Source organism: Podarcis erhardii, assembly GCF_964252035.2.
Source record: "Podarcis erhardii genome assembly, chromosome: 4".
Taxonomy (NCBI): domain Eukaryota; kingdom Metazoa; phylum Chordata; class Lepidosauria; order Squamata; family Lacertidae; genus Podarcis; species Podarcis erhardii.
Window position 1 is genome coordinate 79,838,376 of NC_138508.1, and position 18,741 is coordinate 79,857,116.

General features: G+C 41.9%; 1 protein-coding gene and 1 long non-coding RNA gene across 2 annotated transcripts in view; one reads left to right on the forward strand and one right to left on the reverse strand.

Annotated features, from left to right (window-relative positions):
- The window catches only part of GCC2 (GRIP and coiled-coil domain containing 2), a 29,547-nt gene extending 20,719 nt beyond the window's left edge, over nucleotides 1-8,828 (forward strand). The window contains exons 16-23 of the mRNA XM_081858392.1: nucleotides 572-709; nucleotides 1,965-2,080; nucleotides 2,681-2,857; nucleotides 3,100-3,317; nucleotides 4,246-4,440; nucleotides 4,850-4,989; nucleotides 7,245-7,446; nucleotides 8,138-8,828. Coding sequence (XP_081714518.1) covers nucleotides 572-709; nucleotides 1,965-2,080; nucleotides 2,681-2,857; nucleotides 3,100-3,317; nucleotides 4,246-4,440; nucleotides 4,850-4,989; nucleotides 7,245-7,446; nucleotides 8,138-8,208 — 1,257 coding nt within the window. The 3' untranslated portion in view covers nucleotides 8,209-8,828. The remainder of the gene's footprint in view (nucleotides 1-571; nucleotides 710-1,964; nucleotides 2,081-2,680; nucleotides 2,858-3,099; nucleotides 3,318-4,245; nucleotides 4,441-4,849; nucleotides 4,990-7,244; nucleotides 7,447-8,137) is intronic.
- Nucleotides 8,829-11,291: 2,463 nt separating this feature from the next.
- LOC309339925 lies at nucleotides 11,292-18,094 on the reverse strand. Its single transcript, XR_014155664.1, has 2 exons — nucleotides 17,263-18,094; nucleotides 11,292-11,545 (listed from the first exon to the last, which is right to left on the reverse strand). It is a non-coding gene; the product is annotated as an uncharacterized lncRNA (long non-coding RNA).
- Nucleotides 18,095-18,741: the final 647 nt, after the last annotated feature.

Below are 18,741 nucleotides of genomic sequence, written 5' to 3' on the forward strand. Positions count from 1 at the left end.
TCACTTTTTTTCCTACATCAGTGCAGTGAGAAATATACAATGTCACATATGACTAAAGTCTTTGGCCAAAATGGTGTGTCTCATTTTTTCTCCACGTGAATACGTTTTTGGGAAGCTGCAGGAATTCCAGGCTATAAATTCCATGACAGAAATTTCATACACAGTTTTTACGTGCAACTTTATGTGTAAAGATGTTTTTATATCAAGTAGCTCTTGGTTAATTGCAACTACTTGAATTCATCGCTTCATGCCACTTGTTAAACATTTGACCATTTACATATCTTTGAATTTAGCAACAAAACAGTATTCTCTTTCACAACAACCAGACCTAAGCCACTAAGTGGAGCACTTTTGCCATAGAAAAGAGTGAAAAAGCAAAGTAAAGGGATTCCTGTGCCACCAAAATTGTTCCAGAGGGTTCTTGGAAGCTTCAGATTTTGTCAGTTTGATATTCCTTATTACTGTCCAATCCAAAATGGAAACTTGTAGCAATAACTTTTCATTTAATGAGAAAACACCATTGTCAACTGCTAAATTCAAATCTTTTGGATCTGTGAATGTCCTTTTACAGATTCAGTTGGCCGATATAACCTCAGAAAAACACAGGATACAGGAACACCTGCGGACTTCACTAGAGCAACACCAGAGGGTGCAGAGTACTTATCAGCAGAAATTAGCAGCTCTTCAAGAAGAATGTAGTACAGCAAAGGTATTTTCTTGTGGGGGAGGGATTCCAGTTCTATGAAAACTTCCAGTAAGCATCTTAACAGTTGCTTAGAGGTTGGGAGATGCTGCCTGACATTCAGTACTTTCGGAAAATGAATTATTCAGTTGCCTAGCTTTGTGCGCCTCTCAGATCTCCAAGGGGCTTGTGAAGAGCAAATGTTTTTATTAAAGTCAGTCTTAGTACTAAAGACCAAATGCTCACCATGGCATGCAACAGTTCTTTTAGGAGAATTAATTCGTCATCTTTCCCTATGAGCAAAACTGTTTGGCATCTTATTTTATTTCGGTTTTGCCGTATATCCATGACTGGTAGACTTTCCCAGGTTGCTATTTCGTAGATGCAAATGCAGGATAAAAGAGAAAAGTCTGACTGATTGCAAGGAGGTTACAGTTAGAGATGCTAAGCACCAAAATATGTATATAGATATTATTTTAGGATTTGCAATATACAGGTTAAATTAAGCTGATTGTATAGAAGGTAATTCAGCTGCATTTAGAACACTTGAACTGGCGTAAATTGGAATTTGTACTTTGTAACAGATGGAGTGGTGTGGAAAAAGCTGTATTTCCCATAAGGATATTTTGCGGAGCAGGAAGGGGAATCAAGTCATAAAGCATTTTCAATCAGTTGCAAAGAACGTTTGTACTGCTTGAAGCTCCCACCCCTTTGTGTTTACTGCACAAAGATAAATGATTGCTGTTTTTGCTTTCTGGGCAGTGCTTTTTGCATGCTCTTCAGCAGACTTCCAAACTGAACGTAGAATTATCTATCTTCTTGGTTGCTTTTACAAAGCAGAATGACTCAGAATCCGTGACAGCTATAACTAGGCGTGTGATTGATGTGTGTGTAGGAGGGGACTGGCTTGTGATGGCAGAATGTGTCATGGAACAGAAGTGTGGCTTGTGAGGTTTCTGCCCCTGGCTTGACTTGTAATTGTTATTGGTTGTCGTTGGTTACACTTGGATTACAAAATACCATTGTGCTTGGTCATGCATTAAATGTGTGCATTGAAGCTACAAATGATGTGCCTTTGAAACAAATGTGTTTTTTTTTTTTACTGTCCTCATTTAAGAACAGATTACCCTGTGAAGCTCAAGGGAGGGGTGTAATATTTCTCTAATTTAAAAAAGAAGTGTGGGAATGGATGTGTATATCTACATGTGCATCACAAGTAACTCTTTAGGTTTTGTTCCTTAGGCAAATTGAAATAACCTTCTGCCCCCATATGTCATTGCAGGCAGAATACTCCGCTGTAACGTCTGAATTTGAAAGCTACAAAGTCCGCGTTCATAATGTTTTAAAACAGAAGAATAAGTCTTCTCACTCTGAAGCAGATGTGACCAAGCAGGAAAGGTAAGTGTTGCATGGTTGGAAGGTTTTGGTGGATGCTGGTTTAAATCAAAATTCCGTTCTCAGGGCGTTTGTTAATATTAGGGCTCAAAGTTTCTCAGTTCACAGATTGCCTCAGTGGTATTTGCAAAGTAGATCTAGAATCTTACTTAGTCCCAAGTGGAAATAGAGACAAAAAAGGTTCATAGTACACTTAATATTTGTCTGATTCAGATGTAACACTAAAACATACCTCTATTTAACTTCCCTCTCCTCTGATGCAATCATTGTGATCCTGCTTGTATTTCTCCAGTCCATTTAGCATGCAGCAGCCATACGATGTGGCAAACTTCCACGCTCTCGTTTGTGGAGCTCCGCTTATTCCAAAGTACAAAAGTTTGATTTGCTTTGGATGTCTATGATGAAATTCAGATCCATTCATCACTTCTTTCAGCCTTACATTCTTCAATTCTGCTACGGATTTGGAACCATGTAGATGCAGTCATAGAAGACTAACAAAGCACAGAAGAATTCCATTTTTTTGTGAATTAGGAAGGTACACTTGAAGGTTCAGGAAAAGGTACATACTTGCGGTGTTTAGTAGTGTGTTTTTCTTTTCCTTAGAGAACACATGGAAAATATAATAGACCAACTGAAGATCAAATTACAAGACACTCAACATAACTTACAAATGAATATAACCGAGCTTCAGTCACTGCAGTCTGAACACGACACTCTGCTGGAAAGGCACAATAAAATTCTTCAAGAGACTGTGGCAAAGGAAGCAGAGCTCCGAGAAAAGTACGTTAATACACCTTGTAAATTCCATTGTGCTGATGACTGGTGTTTCATCTTTGAATTTTGTGCCCAAGCGGACCTTTGGAGCTAAAAGCCTCCATGCCTTCGGTGTTCCTATGGTGGGAAGATGTTTCAGTAGATCTCTATTTTTCTGTCCCCCTCCCCCTCCCTAAGTTGAGACATCATTAACAGTTCCTTGTTTAACTAACATGGACATTTTTTGGCTGGGTGGAAATACTTTCCAGGCTCTGCACAATCCAGTCTGAAAACATGGTGATGAAGTCGGAGCACGCGCAGATTGTCAGCCAGCTGACAGCCCAGAATGAAGCTCTTCGCAACAGTTTCCGCGATCAAGTCCGGCACCTGCAAGAAGAGCACAGGAAGACTGTGGAGACCTTGCAGCAGCAGCTGTCCAAAGTAGAAGCCCAGCTTTTTCAACTCAAAAGCGAGCCAAACACCAAAAGTAAGTTATCTGATACTCACTGAAGGAATAATGCTGAGCTGAGCTCACCTAGCAACTGTTTCTGTGCTTGTCGAATAAACTCCACTTAGGACTCTATTCCCCAGCTTCATTTAAGGTGAATTGCCAATTCTGTCACTGATTCGAATCTCCTATTACATAATGTCCTGTGCAGGACTAGTTTTCCTGTTAGGCAGGATGGTAGCAGAGGTTTTTTTTTTGGGGGGGGGTGCACCTCTGCAGAGCCAAGCAGTTTTACTCTTACTACTATCAGGGGCGGACTTTGATATTACGGCACCCTGAGCTAGTCCAAAATTTGCCCCTCCCCCAGGTCTCATGCTGTGCGAAGGTGTGAGGGCGCCCACCTCCTTCCTATAGCTGAGCAAGTGCTTGCCGGAGCTTCCCTAAAACCACCTCTGTTACTGTTTTTATAACCAGGTGGTTAGGGATTAGATCATGGGTAGGCAAACTAAGGCCCAGGGGCCGGATCCAGCCCAGTCGCCTTCTAAATCCGGCCCGCGGACGGTCCGAGAATCAGCGTGTTTTTACATGAGTAGAATGTGTCCTTTTATTTAAAATGCATCTCTGGGTGATTTGTGGGGCCCGTCTGCTGTTTTTACATGAGCAGAATGTATGCTTTTATTTAAGATGCATCTCTGGGTTCCTTGTGGGGCATAGGAATTCGTTCTCCCCCCCCCCCAAAAAAAAATAGTCCGGCCCCACACAACAGTGGACTGGCCCTTGCTGAAAAGGTTTGCTGACCCCTATTCTGCTTCAGGAATGAATCAATGTTTCATTCCTATATTGTACAGCAGTATGTTGTTTGGTACTTTAAAAAAATATAGGCTGTTAACAATGTTTAGGTAATTCCCTTCCAGATGTTTTGTTTTGTTTTGTCTCGGAATTGCTTTATAATGGCTTATTTTTCCAGGTTCTGCTACATCCAACTTACCAGCAAAGAACTTGCGAGAGCGGAGGAGCACTGACCTTCCTCTTCTCGATGTGCACACTATAACCAGGGAGGAGGGCGAAGGAATGGAAACCACTGACACAGAGTCTGTATCTTCTGCCAGTACTTACATGCCATCGTTGGAACAGCTTCTTAATACCCCTGATGCAAAATTTGGTAAGGAAGGCTTGGTCATGCATTGATGCAGTTCATATTTTAAAGTTCTGGTTTTGGCACAATGCAGAACTTGGCACAAGTTGTACAACTTCTTTATTGTTGCATTGAGGTCTGTCATACTTTCTTGTTTAGCCCTCATCATGAGCCATGATGATGTGCATATGGCCTAGAGAATGTCAAATTCAGCCTAGAGATGCACATTCTTCAAAGCCTGTTGAAGATTCTGTGTATTGTGACAGGATCCCAGGGCAGCAGGTTTACGGAGAACTTACGCGTCTGTTCTTCACCGGTTGCCATGCACATAACCTGCTAAACCTGCATTCCCCTTAATATATACACACCTTGCAGCCGTAAGAAATAGTAGAAACATCAATCACATTTGAAACTGGCTTATTGTGAACCATTTTAGAAGCTCCACACTGGGAAGCTGAACTCACCAAAGAAGAGTTGGTGCAGAAGCTGAACACCACGTCGAAAAGTGCGGATCACTTAAATGGACTGCTGCGCGAATCGGAAGCTACCAACGTAATCCTCATGGAACAAATAAAGGTTAGCAGGCATACCCTTCCCAAGCTCTGGTGAACTGCATGGTGCATCAGTTTTTGTTTGCAAAGTCTAAAAATCCTTTTGTGGTTATGTGAAGTCAGTGCTATTCTCGCTCCCACAACTTGCCAGCTTCTCCCCATCAGCTCAGAGAAATACTGTCTTCCCCACCTTTGTGATCGTGAGGACTAACAAATCCTCACAGAATGGAATCTCCTATTAAGGTTTTGGTTCTTCCCTAGGAAAAAGAGTCAGGCAGTGTCAGGAAATGTAAATGAATGTGGGCTAATAGAGTGTTAAAAAGGCAGAATATGAAGTAATAGGGAAGCCTCCCCAGAGGTCTAGGAAAATCAGGAACTGGAAATTAGCTGAATAGATTTTTGACGGCTAAGAATGTCAGTTGCCTGTCAGTGAGAATACAATGAAATGTGAAGCAATTGGGACGAGGCGAGGAGACTCCATCACTGTCACCAGAGGAAAGCATTTTTACACAGTCAGTTTCCTGGTGCACAGTCCCATAAGTGATTAGAAAGAGTCGGAAATGGGGCGAGCTTGAGTCAAGCTCCGCTTGCAAGCAGAAGCTTGAGAGCTTCAGTGACTGCTCTCAGTGTGAAAGTGGTGAGAAGTGTGAAAGACCAAAGAGGACTTTGTGGTCTCGCATGGGGATGCATCACTGCATGGGAAAAAGTTAATCTGAAATAGGCTGCTCGCATTATTGCCACTGCTAGACAGCTAGACTGGTGACAGGGAGTGGCCGCTGAGACTATATAACACCTGAAAGACCTACATTGGCTCTCAGTACATTTCTGAGCACAATTCAAAATGTTGGTGCTGACCTTTAAAGCCCTAAACAGCCTTGGTCTTGTATACAGTGGTGCCTCGCAAGACAAAATTAATTCGTTCCGCGAATTAATTTTTCGTCTTGCGATTTTTTCATCTTGCGAAGCATGGACTTTGGAAAAGCTTCAAAAATCACCAAAGTCTTCAAAAACCTCAAAAAAGGCTACCACACCATGTGCTATGAGTTGCTCCTCGAAGTGAATGCACGGTTTTAAGAAAAAGGAAACAAACTTGCAAGACAAAGGAAACAAAATTGCAAGACGTTTTCGTCTTGCGAAGCAAGCCCATAGGGAAATCCGTCTTGCGAAGCAACTCAAAAAACGAAAAACTCTTTCGCTTTGCGAGTTTTTCGTCTTTCGAGGCATTCGTCTTGCGAGGTACCAGTGTACCTGAAGGAGCGTCTCCATCCCTGTTGTTCAGCCCAAACACTGAGGTCCAGCGTCGAGGGTCCCCTCCCTCCCTGCAGTGGTTCCGTCCCTGCAAGAAGTGAGGTTACAGGAAATCCAGGCAGAGGGCCTTCTCGGTAGTGGCACCAACCCTGTGGAACGCCCTCCCATCAGATGTCAAGGAAATAAACAACTATCTGACTTTTTGAAGTATAGGGAAGTTTTTAATGTTTGATGTTTTATTGTGTTTTTAATATTCTGTTGGGAGCCGCCCAAATCTAGCCAGATGGGCAGAGTATAAATAATATGTTGTTATATTATATAGACAAACATGCAGGGGTTGTTCACTCAATCACTTTGCATGATCCAATCAGTTTGTTTTTACTGCATTGGTTAGTTGCTTTTCTTAAGAATGTAACTCAAAGCGATTTTCAGTGAACCAATTATAAACGACGATAAAAACCTAAGAGTGCAACAGTTCACATAAAATACTAGAAAGCACTGGTAATAAAAAGGCAGGTCTGCAAATCCCACCCAGCTAAGAGGCCACAGTATCCTTCAGTTCAAAGTCTAAAGGTGCAGGGTGGGGGAAGAGAAATCTTTGCTTCATGCGTAAAACTAAACAAGGATGGTGTCAGGCGTATCTCCTTGGGGAGAGCATTCCACTTGTGTTACCACCCTCCAAACCCCCTGTGGAGGGTGCACCGAAAGAAGGGCCTCAGATGATGATCGCAAGGCTCAGGGTGGTTCATAAGGTAAGGAAAGTTTATCCTTTCCTTCATTCACTGGTGTATCTGCATATCATGTTGAAGCAATTTAGCAGTGTGAACTGGCACAATTTCTATTCTGTTCAATGTATCACGGCATGCGTTCATGCCAAGTTCAGTCTGCCCGGGAACTTGGACCTGTGCAGAAGTGTGCATACCTTTTCCTCGTGCCATTTGTCTTAACATTTGTCATGACGGTGCCCTGTTGGGCTTTTTCGCATCCGCGTGTGGTTATCTTAAGAGATCTTTCTTTGATTTTCACCTCCAGCTTCTCAAAAGTGAAATAAGGCGATTGGAAAGGAACCAAGAGCGAGAGAAATCTGTTGCTAATCTGGAATATCTGAAGAATGTTCTGCTCCAGTTTATATTCCTAAAATCGGGCAGTGAAAGAGAGAGGCTTCTGCCAGTCATTGACACCATGCTGCAGTTGAGTCCAGAAGAAAAAGGAAGGCTAGTTGCGATAGCTCAAGGTACATGAAGCTTTTATTTTCATTTTGCTACTGGTGTTATCAGAGAAAGGGAAGTGGGACAGTTGCTGTTGGTGGTGAGCTTTGCAGCAAGATAGAAATTGAGAAAAATCTGGCTCTCTTCCCATCTGCAAGGGCATGCATAGAGTCAGAACTGCAAGGACAGAGAGTGGCTTTCTACAGTTTAAACTCCCAACATCTAAGAAACAAGTTACCAGTGACAATTTTAATGTAAACTATAACATGTAACTATAAAATCTATGAGTCATTTTTCTTCCCAGAGCAGGGTGTTTTGGGGGGGAGGGTGGTGCATGTTCAGCAATGTGCTGAACACGACTTTTGATCTGAAAATAATGCTAACATGGCTATACTATACATGGCTGAGTTGGTAGAACATGAGACTCTTAATCTCAGGGTTGTGGGGTTGATTCCTGTATTCCCTTCCAACTCTACAATTCTGTGATTCTGCATCTATGATTCTGTCATTCCTAGATCCTCCAAGAAAGTGTTCCATGGCCGATTCTTGCTTAACTGTACTTTTTGTATGGGTAGCTTCTGACTCAAGTCAGGTTCAATATCCACATTTTAAGGCACAATTAATATACTGGCCATTTGGATCATGCTTTTAGTTGTGCGATTGAAAAGCTGTATTGGCTTGTATTTAAAGGATTTATGTGTGTTTTTCTTTCTTAAGGTGAGGAAGAGAGCACATCGCAACCTTCAGGCTGGGCGTCGTACTTGCACAGCTGGTCAGGACTGCGATAAGACTGTGATAAGACTTCTCGTTTGTTCAAATGTTCAGAGTTTGCAATTGCACTGGGAAGAATCTCAACACTGAAGAATGAAGCATATATATGTGTAGCCCCAGGATAGCTTGTGTCGTTTTCTCTTTTGGCCATTTTAAGCAGGTAACTTGATTTTTGACTAAGAATTGTAGAAGACATGTGGACAACGAATTCTGCTTTCAGGTTTGGGTCCCCTTTACCGCCTTTGGCTACAGGTATGCGAGGTCTTGTACATCTGTTAAGCTCTCCAATCTGAAAGAGCTATTCCACATTTGTGTGTATGTGTGTCTGTCTGGAGCTGCCCTCTCCCATCACTTGGAGAAATACCTTATGTTCACTTGAACTCTGGTTTGGGGTGTCCAACTTCAGTAGACATCTTCATTTTTTATTTATCCGGAAAAAATGCACTATACAAGTTGGTGAGTATCAGTAAGACTCAAGTTGACAGGTCTGACCATGTGTTTTCCAGTTTTGTTGTTCAAATTGCCACCTCCTTATGACCAGCAGCATCAGAAGCATGCTTTTTCTCGTCAAAGTACTTTAAGACATAGCTTATGAATTGCTTATGTCTTTCAAAAGGAAAGAGGGGCATACAGAAATAATTTTTAAAAAATATCTGGCAGCCTGCCCTACATTCAATTTATTCAATTCTAGGAATCTTGCCAAACTCATTTAGTGATTTCTCAAGCTTAATAAGGTAATATCTAGTGTTCGGGATTTTGCTGTGTGTCATATACCCTCTTGAATTGTGCATTAAAATCATTAGCTAATGAGCATCAAGAACGAGACGCTTTAGAAAGTGACATTTCAAAAATGAAACGGAAAAAAACTTCGTTAAATTAAGAGATTGGGAAATGCATTGTACTGATTTTTAAGTAGCCGCTGACGTTGATGATTATGCTACTCACGAATTTACTGAAGGGAAGATCCTAAAATAGGATTGAGTTTGATGAAGGTTGTGAATTCTAAATATAATTGTCAGTGGTCATCGAAGATGAGAGCTCTCTGGAAAGGGTCAGGTCTGTGTAATTTCTAGCTAAGCTGCTCTTCCAAGGAAAGATGCATTTTTACCACTTAATACTTCACGTTGCCTTGTACATCTGCTTAACACAATTCTAGAAGCAGAACAATTACTTTCTAAAACTAGTCTCAGTAATTGTGAGAATTCGGGTAACTTGTCCTCCCGCAGTGTTCCTACCCTTCTTTTATTGCCTTTTTTTTTTTGGCCTTCAAATGCTTTCAGCTACCACTGAAAACAAGGTTTCTTACAGAACAGCCATGCCAATCTTTGGGGTCCATTTCTTGGTATGTGAGCCCTGCTTCATTATTCATCTGCTCAACCGTCCACTATATGCTACAAGTCCAGTTATTTCCTCTGCTACTAATAAGTGAGAGATGATTTGTGACTTAACTGTGGAAGGAGGTCTGGAGAAGGTTGCTGCATAAGTTCGTCTAAGTTCGTTTCAAACTGCTTTGATGTGTGTGCGATGTGTTCAATATTCATTGATTATGTGCCAACTCATTCAGGCGCTACAAAGAATAGAAGCGGCTGACTTCTTAAGGTAGCTAGCTGCTTCTCTCTCAAGTGTAACTGAAGTTAAAAGAAGACTTCCCGTTTTGTATTCCAGCCTACACAAAGGGAAATGTAAAGGGGCTGTGTGTGTGGACAAAAGACCCATCCATATTTCAGTTTGTTGAGCCAAGATATGGTTGCCCAAATGTTGTTATGTTCTGTAAAGATAGCAACATGCATTTTCAGACATAGGAGTAAAACAGATGAATGCACCTGTTCTTAAAGGGTAATATGAGAACACAGTTACTCTGCTTAGTTTAAGATATTTTACCACCTACACTGACTACCATCTTTAATGCAAAAAGCAGTTCGACGGCCAGCTCCGTTGTTAGGTATATGAAACACTTGAACCGTTTCTCACCAATAATTACACATAGTTTTCATTTACTATGGCTAATTAGAAATACATTTGCACAGCTTTAGGAACAGTCTGTTTTCAGAGCACAGCCATGCCTTAATTTTTTTACGTTTTAAATCTGTGGACGTTAATTTATTTCACTGCAATATGGAAGTGGTACATCATTTCCCCCCTAATGTGAGCTCCTACAGCGATAGTTAAGAGTTGGATGTCTTGTTTTATGTTCTGCCGTGTACGTTCAGATATTTAAACTGAGCAGGAAATTGTTCCTGCACTTTCTTCACCGTTTTCACATTAGCTTGACTGAATGCTCGCTACTGATTGCAGGTAGGAATACGTTTTCAATGTCATTAACAGCTGTGACAAAACACTTTTCCTCATTTTTGAAGTCATTTGAAATTCTGTTTTTATTGTTTCAGACTGTGAATAAATTATGCATATAGTTCATTATTTTTGAAAATTTCAATTGTATATTAATTAAAATGCTATACTCATGAATGTAACATACGGTTTTCCTGCTCTCAATGTATCAATGTAACCTTTTGCTACAAAGAAAGATTGTGGAGGGTGAACGCTGATTAAAATAGGAATTACAAAACATGACTTTTCAGTGTAAATGTGTGTAGTGATTGTGTTTTTATAACCCTTATACAGTCGTACCTTGGTTTTTGAACAGAATGCGTTCCGGAAGTCCATTTGACGTTCAGAAACCAAGGTGCGGCTTCCAATTGGCTGCAGGAGCCTCGGAAGCCGCATCGGACATTCAGCTTCCAAGGAAAAGTTTGCAAACCTGAACACCTACATCCGTGTTTGTGAAGTTTGAGTTCCAAGTTGTTCTTGAACTAAGCTGTTCGAAAAACAAGGTACAGTGGTACCTCGGGTTAAGAACTTAATTCATTCTGGAGGTCCATTCTTAACCTGAAACTGTTCTTCACCTGAAGCACCACTTTAGCTAATGGGGCCTCCCGCTGCTTCTGCACCGCCACCACACAATTTCTGTTCCCATCCTGAAGCAAAGTTCTTAACCTGAAGCACTATTTCTGGGTTAGCGGAGTCTGTAACCTGAAGCATCTGTAACCCGAGGTACCACTGTACGACTGTATTTAAAGCCACTTCAAGAGAGAGGCGAGAATTAAAATTACATAGATTTATTAAATGCAACTTTTTCCTATTCCATTGTATTTCCTCTATGGCTAACTAGCAACATTTCTACATCATCTTCATTAATAGTTACACTTCTAAAGCAAGATGTGGGAAATCTTTGGTCCTCTAAATGTTGTTACAATTAATTTGGCTGCTGGTACTTCTGCGTCATTCTATACATCTGTGTGTTCTGTTCTTCCTGCTGCAAGTGAGGAGGAAGCTATCCTTTACCTTCAAAAAAACCTTCAAAAGAGAATAAATATCACATGTTAAGTCAATGAGTCGTGTATCTAAACAAGATTTATTGCACATTCTGGGTTCTTGCCTAGAATATATGAGTATTTGCAAAAAGATTCCAGAACGACATCCTGATCCAGCAAGGAAACAAAATATTTTCATTGATGAAGGATGAAAGAAATTATGCATAACCTGCTGGTCCTAGGTGGCTGCAATATCACTGAGGCTATCCTGTAAACACTTATCTGAGAGTCCAATTAACCTCAGTAGTGCTTGCTTCTAGATATACATAGATATTGTATACAGAGATCACCAGTGTTGAAGCAATGATTCTTCAACATCAACTTTGCTGGACTGGTCATGTTATGTGGATGCCTGATTATCGTCTTCTAAAGCAACTACTCCATTCTGAACTTAAAAATGGAAAGCGTAATGCTGGTGGTCAGCAAAAAAGGTTTAACGACTGTCTCAAGGCAAATCTAAAAAAAATGTAGTATAAACACTGTGGCCTGCGAGTGCTCCAATTGGGGAACAGCCTTTACCAAAGGTGTCATGGGATTTGAAGACACTCTAACTCAGGACGAAAGGGAGAAACGTGCTAAGAGGAAGGCACGCTTGGCAAATCCACACCGTGTACAATTCTTGCCCGGAAACCAATGTCCCCACTAAGGAAGTATGTGTGGATCCAGCATTGGCCTCCACAGTCACTTACGGACTCAATGTTAAAACCGTGTTTATGGAAGACAATCTTACTCAGCTACGAGTGATGGCCAAAGAAGATATTGCATTGTTGGCTGTGAGTGGGAGATAGCTGCCAAAAAGGCAGTTCCTGGGTACATTAGGTGTAGCTCAGTTGGTAGAGCTTGAGACTCACTCTCATGGTTGTAGGTTCAAGCCTCACGTTGGGCAAAAGATTCCTCCATTGCAGGGGGTTGGACTAGATGATCCCAGGGGTCCCTTACAATTCCATGAATTCAGCTACAGCCATGGAAGTATTCTAATCTTATATAAGGCACCGATGAGGCTTTCACTGGAATGCTGTCTCCAGTTTCTAGTCACCAGCGATAAATCCAGAGTACAGCAGATGCAAAGAATATCAACTAGTGACTGCAGGAGCAGAACTCATGAATGTTCAGAGCCTAAAAAGGATTAGCTTTGTAGCTAAGAGGGAATGTAGCATTTCTACAGTTAGATCAGAGGATATAAACCCAGTAAAGGACAAGACTTGTTTGACTTGGGAGACAGTTTGGTACATGATGGTTTCAGGACAAAGATGACTTTATGAAATGAGCGTTTTCTGCTCTGGTGTTTCAGTGGTGAGCCATTGGGTGGAGTTTTCCTACACAATTTATTCTGAATTCATAGCCAACACCGGAACATTGGAGGCTGCCATCACGGGACAACTGCATAGCATTTATTTTTGCTTCCTGTACCAGTTTGCTGCCTTGAATAAATACTCTTAAAGCAAAAGTACTACATTGGAATAACAAAAGTGGTTTTTTGAGTACAGTTGTACCTCGGGCTAAGAACTTAATTCGTTCCGGGGGTCCGTTCTTAACCTGAAACTGTTCTTAACCAGAGACACCACTTTAGCTAATGGGGCCTCCTGCTGCCGCCAGAGCACGAATTCTGTTCTCATCCTGAAGCAAAGTTCTTAACCTGAGGTACTATTTCTGGGTTAGCAGAGTCTTTAACCTGAAGCATCTGTAACCCGAGGTACCACCGTATGAGTAATTTGCTGTGCTTTACATAGCACATGGTCAGCAAGATAGTAATGTGATTATTTAGACACTAACCCAGCATTTAAAACAATTTGTTTGAAAATGCAAGTACAGATGGGGGGAAAACATAGAGGAATATTTAATTACCAGGCTACTTTGGAGGATTCAATTTTCTGGGTAAACACATAATTTGAATGCATAGATCTCGGACTGTGGCATGATAAATCACATCTCTTATGTTCTGGCTATTTCTTAAGCCAGCTGGCTGAATTCAATACATAAGGTCGGTCTCTAATAAGGATCAGACAGAACCTTGGCAATGAATCAAAAAGGAAGTCAAACAGATCACTGACATAACTCTTGTCAATATACTAAATGTAATCTTGCCCTATTTTTGTACAGCCCATGATAATAAATCATTCTTCAGTACATAGCTTTTATGAGAGCTATTTTTGGGAACTCGCAGATGAGTCTGTCTGAAGAAATCAGTTGGTACATATACAATGAGAGACATTACACTAAATGTAAATAATGGCATGTCGAAATTTATAGCTAATTCTCTGGAGGTTTAGGTGCTGTTTTCATGCTTTGCAAGGTTTTGCAGGAACCAGAAATGTACCAAATACATACTAGAAATTTTTCCATATGATTAAAAAACTCTTTAAAATCAACGAGTGTGTCAGTATTATAGAAATGGGATGTGGATCATGCTCCAAATAAAATGTTTTTTTTTTCAAAGAAATATTGGAATTGTATATTTGTGGGGATGGGAGAAAATGATTTCTTCCCTCACCCTTTCAGGTTGGATTTTAATTTAAGCTGCAAAAGAGTTGAGGTGTCAGGACCAAAAAAAGAGAAAGCAGACAGCTACACAATGGATATTGCTCCCAATCTGATTTTTAAAAAAAGCTGTCAAGGGAAATTCTTAAAACTTTATTCATAAGAAGAACTTGGGACCTATTTCTGCTACAACTCTCCTAGAAAACCTGCCCCAATCACTTTTTATCAAATAGCATTTTTGTTACTGGGTTTTCCTATGTCTGTTTCTGTTCCTCTCTGTATTTGTGTAACTGTTAGAGAAAGGACCCCTGGATGGTTAAGTCCAGTCAAAAGTGACTACAGGGTGCGGCGCTCATCTCACTTTTCAGACCAAGGAAGCCATTTGTCCACAGACAGCTTTCTGGGTCATGTGGCCAGCATGACTAAACCACTACTGGTGCAACGGGACACCGTGACAAGTGCCAGAGCGCACAGAAACACCGTTTACCTTCCCGTCACAGCGGTACCTATTTATCTACTTGCGCTGGTGTGCTTTCAAACTGCTAGGTTGGCAGGAGCTGGGATAGAGCAACAGTGGGGATTCGAACCGCCAACCTTCCAATCGGCAAGCCCAAGAGGCTCAGTGTAACTGTTTGAACCTACCATTTCAACTCTGTATCTGCACCAGAAATCTGAAGACTTCAGTGGCACCTGCATTCACTACATTACTCCTTGTAACTTTGTAATCTGTGTGTCAAGATCATTAGTTTTGAACCCTGATAGTTTTATTGTGTATTTTGTATTTCTCATGTTGCATTTTTCTGTTGTGAACCACCCTGGGCTCTTCAGACAAAGAGCGGTATACAAATTTAATAAATAATAATAAAAACAAAAATAAATAAGTTGTGCCATCAGCCTCCCCCGGTATAGCTCCCTTCGCGGACGAGTGGCTTGGTTTCAGCTGAACCTTGCATAAACGCTAAGCATCAGTGAGCCAAGATCTCAGGCCTAGCCTAGCCTGTGCATGCCCAACTAGGAGGCACAGAAGGCTCCCATTGCACCACCCATCGCACAGGCATGCAATTGGCATGCTTCTGGTGCAGCAAGGAAACTCCATGTGTGGTGCAGCTCCCAGAGGCTGGTGGGAAATAGCCCTCGGGGTCCTGTTGTTTGTGTACCAGTCTCTGCATGCAAGACAGTCATGCACATGGAGGGTACAAAAGTTTTAACTTGTAAATAATGCACACAGGAGCCTTTTGTGTGTTTGCACAGAGGAAAGCGAAACCTTCTATCTAATATGCTGGTCCTATTTTAAAGATTAACAAGTTCATGTGGCCAGCATGACTAAGCCGCTTCTGGCGAACCAGAGCAGCGCACGGAAACGCCGTTTACCTTCCCACCGGAGCGGTACCTATTTATCTACTTGCACTGCGTACTTTCGAACTGCTAGGTTGGCAGGAACAGGGACCGAGCAACGGGAGCTCACCCCGTCGCGGGGATTCGAACCGCCGACCTTCTGATCGGCAAGTCCTAGGCTCTGTGGTTTAACCCACGGAGCCACCCGCGTCCATGACCCGGAAGCTGTACACCGGTTCCCTCGGCCAATAAAGTGAGATGAGCGCCGCAACCCCCGAGTCGGCCACAACTGGACCTAATGGTCAAGGATCCCTTTACCTTTAGGCGAATAGGTGCAAAACCCAGTAGAGGGGAAAGAAAGGTTGGGAGGGGGAAGAACGTCACCCTCCTCGCCTTATGCTGAATGTCTCACATTTTGACCCTGCCACCACCCGTCTTTGTTCTTTGATGCCATCTCCATCATCTGTTCTCCTGAACAGAACTGGTGACAGCCTGTATCTTTATACTTTGCCTGGCATCTCCTCTTATTGCCCCAAATATTAGCTAAATTTGACCATTTACGAAATCAAGAATTCATAGCGCTATTAAGGAGATGTGCTGGCTATGGGATATGGTGGAAGCACTATGTGCTTGCTGGTGGGACACCACTGTTGGTGCATCTGCTGTGTTGGTGAAAATGTGTCAATGGGATGGCCAAAGTGGGGAGCGCATGATGCAGGAAGGCTTGCTGGGTTGCAACTTGGGAGAACACAAAATACTCTCAAAATACTCCATGCTGCCTGTTTCCTGTCTGTTGTTGTGGCTGAGTGGATAGGGAATTGCTCTGTATAGTATATGCCGTGTGGGTTTGACTCCTGGGTGCTTCCTCTCTCCTCCTTGTCACATGGCTGTTTTTTGGGCAGGCATGCAAAAGGTGAAAGAGGCCATTTCCTCCTTTTCCCTTGAGACTGGAACTTGTATCTCCTCCTTCCCAACCCTAGGCCTTGTTTACACAGCAAAAAAAGCATTATGGATTCTGACAAGCAAACTGCCTAAATCACTGCAAAGGCTGGTTTAGGAAGCTGTGAATGCATTTACAGTATCCCCAAACTAAGAAAAGCAAATTTGTTTTGTGTTCTGGGAAAATGCAATTCTTCCTCCAGAGAGCAAATTCATTATCGTTGCAATTTCTATGCCGAAAGCATCTTATAGTGATCTGGATTCTTTCCAGCTGCTGGATTGGATTGTTCTTGTTTTTTAATTTTTTTTACATTGTTCTTGTTTTGATGTGGTTTAAGTATGGATTTTATGTTTTTATATTTCTGTATCCTACCACCAACAATTTTATGTACTAAATGAAGGGGGGAAAATGTAAAACATTTTGTTGCAGGAGTCATGCATATCCATTTGACATTAGCATGTGATTAGAGTGATGAGTGATTCAACTCCCTGACCAGATATCTTTCAGCATTTTTTGACAGGGCGTCTGACTTTCCAAATTGTGCCAGGAAGTTTTCAGGCTCTGCAATCAGTGCTGCGTATTTTATATTAATCTTGCTAAAAGCTTCATTCTCAGTAAAAATGTGAGCATTTACCAGAACACTACACAGTTCAGGTCCAAGTTTTAATATGGGATACAAATGAATAAAACATGCGGGAATTTCAACAAGAGGTTCCCCATTCAATTTGAAACCATATTAGACCCTGCTTAGCTTTGCAAATGTACAGCAGTTTTATAGCTGCACTACTAGTCGCAAAACATACACAGGTCATCCACTATTTATCCTCCCAATATTTAAAAAAATGCAAAAATGATTATGTAAAAAAATATTATGAGACCCACTTTCTTGCTTACACTGTTTTGCAATCTCTTTCTTAGCAAAGTCACAAAACAAATAAGAGTCGTACCTTGGATCCCGAACGCCTTGCGAGTTGAACGTTTTGGCTTCTGAACGCTGCAAACCTGGAAGTGAGTGTTCCAGTTTGCAAATGTTCTTTGGAACCTGAATGTCCAACTGGGCGTCCACGGCTTCCGGTTGGCTGCAGGAGCTTCCTGCAGCCAATTGAAAGCTGTGCCTTGGTTTCCGAATGTTTTGGAAGCCGAACTGACTTCCGGAATGGATTCCATTTGACTTCCGAGGTACCACTGTACTAAAGAAAAAGAAGCTCCTTGGCCTTCGGAAAATAGCTCTGTGCATGTTCTAAACCAATACATGCTCATGAAAGGCTAATGCTACCACATAGGGATGCTTTTGAAGCAGTCTTGACTCCTCCCACATCTGTTATATGCTAGTCAGACTTCTTAACAACAGATGGAGTAAGAGATTTCCTCCTAGGGCTGACATTCTGGCATTCCAATTGGTCACATGGTTTTTTGGGTAGGACACACAAGGGGGATCTCTTTGCTGTAGCTACACATTTGAATTAGGACTGGCTGAGTGGTGCAGAGCGCCAATTCGCCGGACGAGACTTGACAAAAAGTGTTCTGTAAATCCAAGCATAAAATGTGGAGGGGACAGGAAAGAGCACGTGGCTTTGAGATTTTGAGAACAATTTTTTAAAACTGCATTACGTTTTCAGAAGGTGGGCTGGAGCTCAGGAATCCAGCCTCCACTGGGGTCAAGCCTGTCACAGTTAACAGGTCCAAAACCCAAACAGAGTCCAGAATGAATGTGTGAATAATCTGGGCAAGCAACTGCCAGAACATCTGCTGTCTTTGAAACACAGCTAAGAGGCAGGAAATGTGAACTGTAAAAGCAGTGGCGCGGGGGGGGGGGGTGTCATTCGCCAAGGACTAGAGCAGTGGTTCCCAAACTTTTTGGGCCACTGCCCCCCGGTTCCATAAACCCTATAAAACACATTATTCAGAGTAGCGGTTTCCATGACCCACTAAGGAAGATAACAACAGAATAAAACTCAAAATAATAACAATGAATAATTGCACATTTACTCAAAATCCACTTAAAATGATTTAGTTTAATTCAAAAAGGTTTAGGGGTACTCTCATTTTGACTCAAGAAAACCACCATTTTATAGTTCAAAAAGGGAAAAATAAATACAGTAAATGGACAAAAGTACAAAGCTTCACAAAATGTTTAGGGGTATGTGTCCCCCCAGACAAAAGCACTGGTTTAATTAAGTCAACAAAACTGATGAGCTGTCTAGTGACACCAGCTTTTCAAAGTTTGGTAGTCATTTACATCTCCAGCGCCCCCTTGCCTTGCCCCCCAGGTTATCCCACCCCCTACAAGAGATAGTACCGCCCACTTTGGGAAACACTGGACTAGAGAATTGATGGTCACAAGGGGAGGCTACAGAACGGGGGTCAAGCAGTTGAGGAAACGGTGCCCTTGAAGCGAGGGTCCTGAGAAAAAAGTAGGGAGCGGG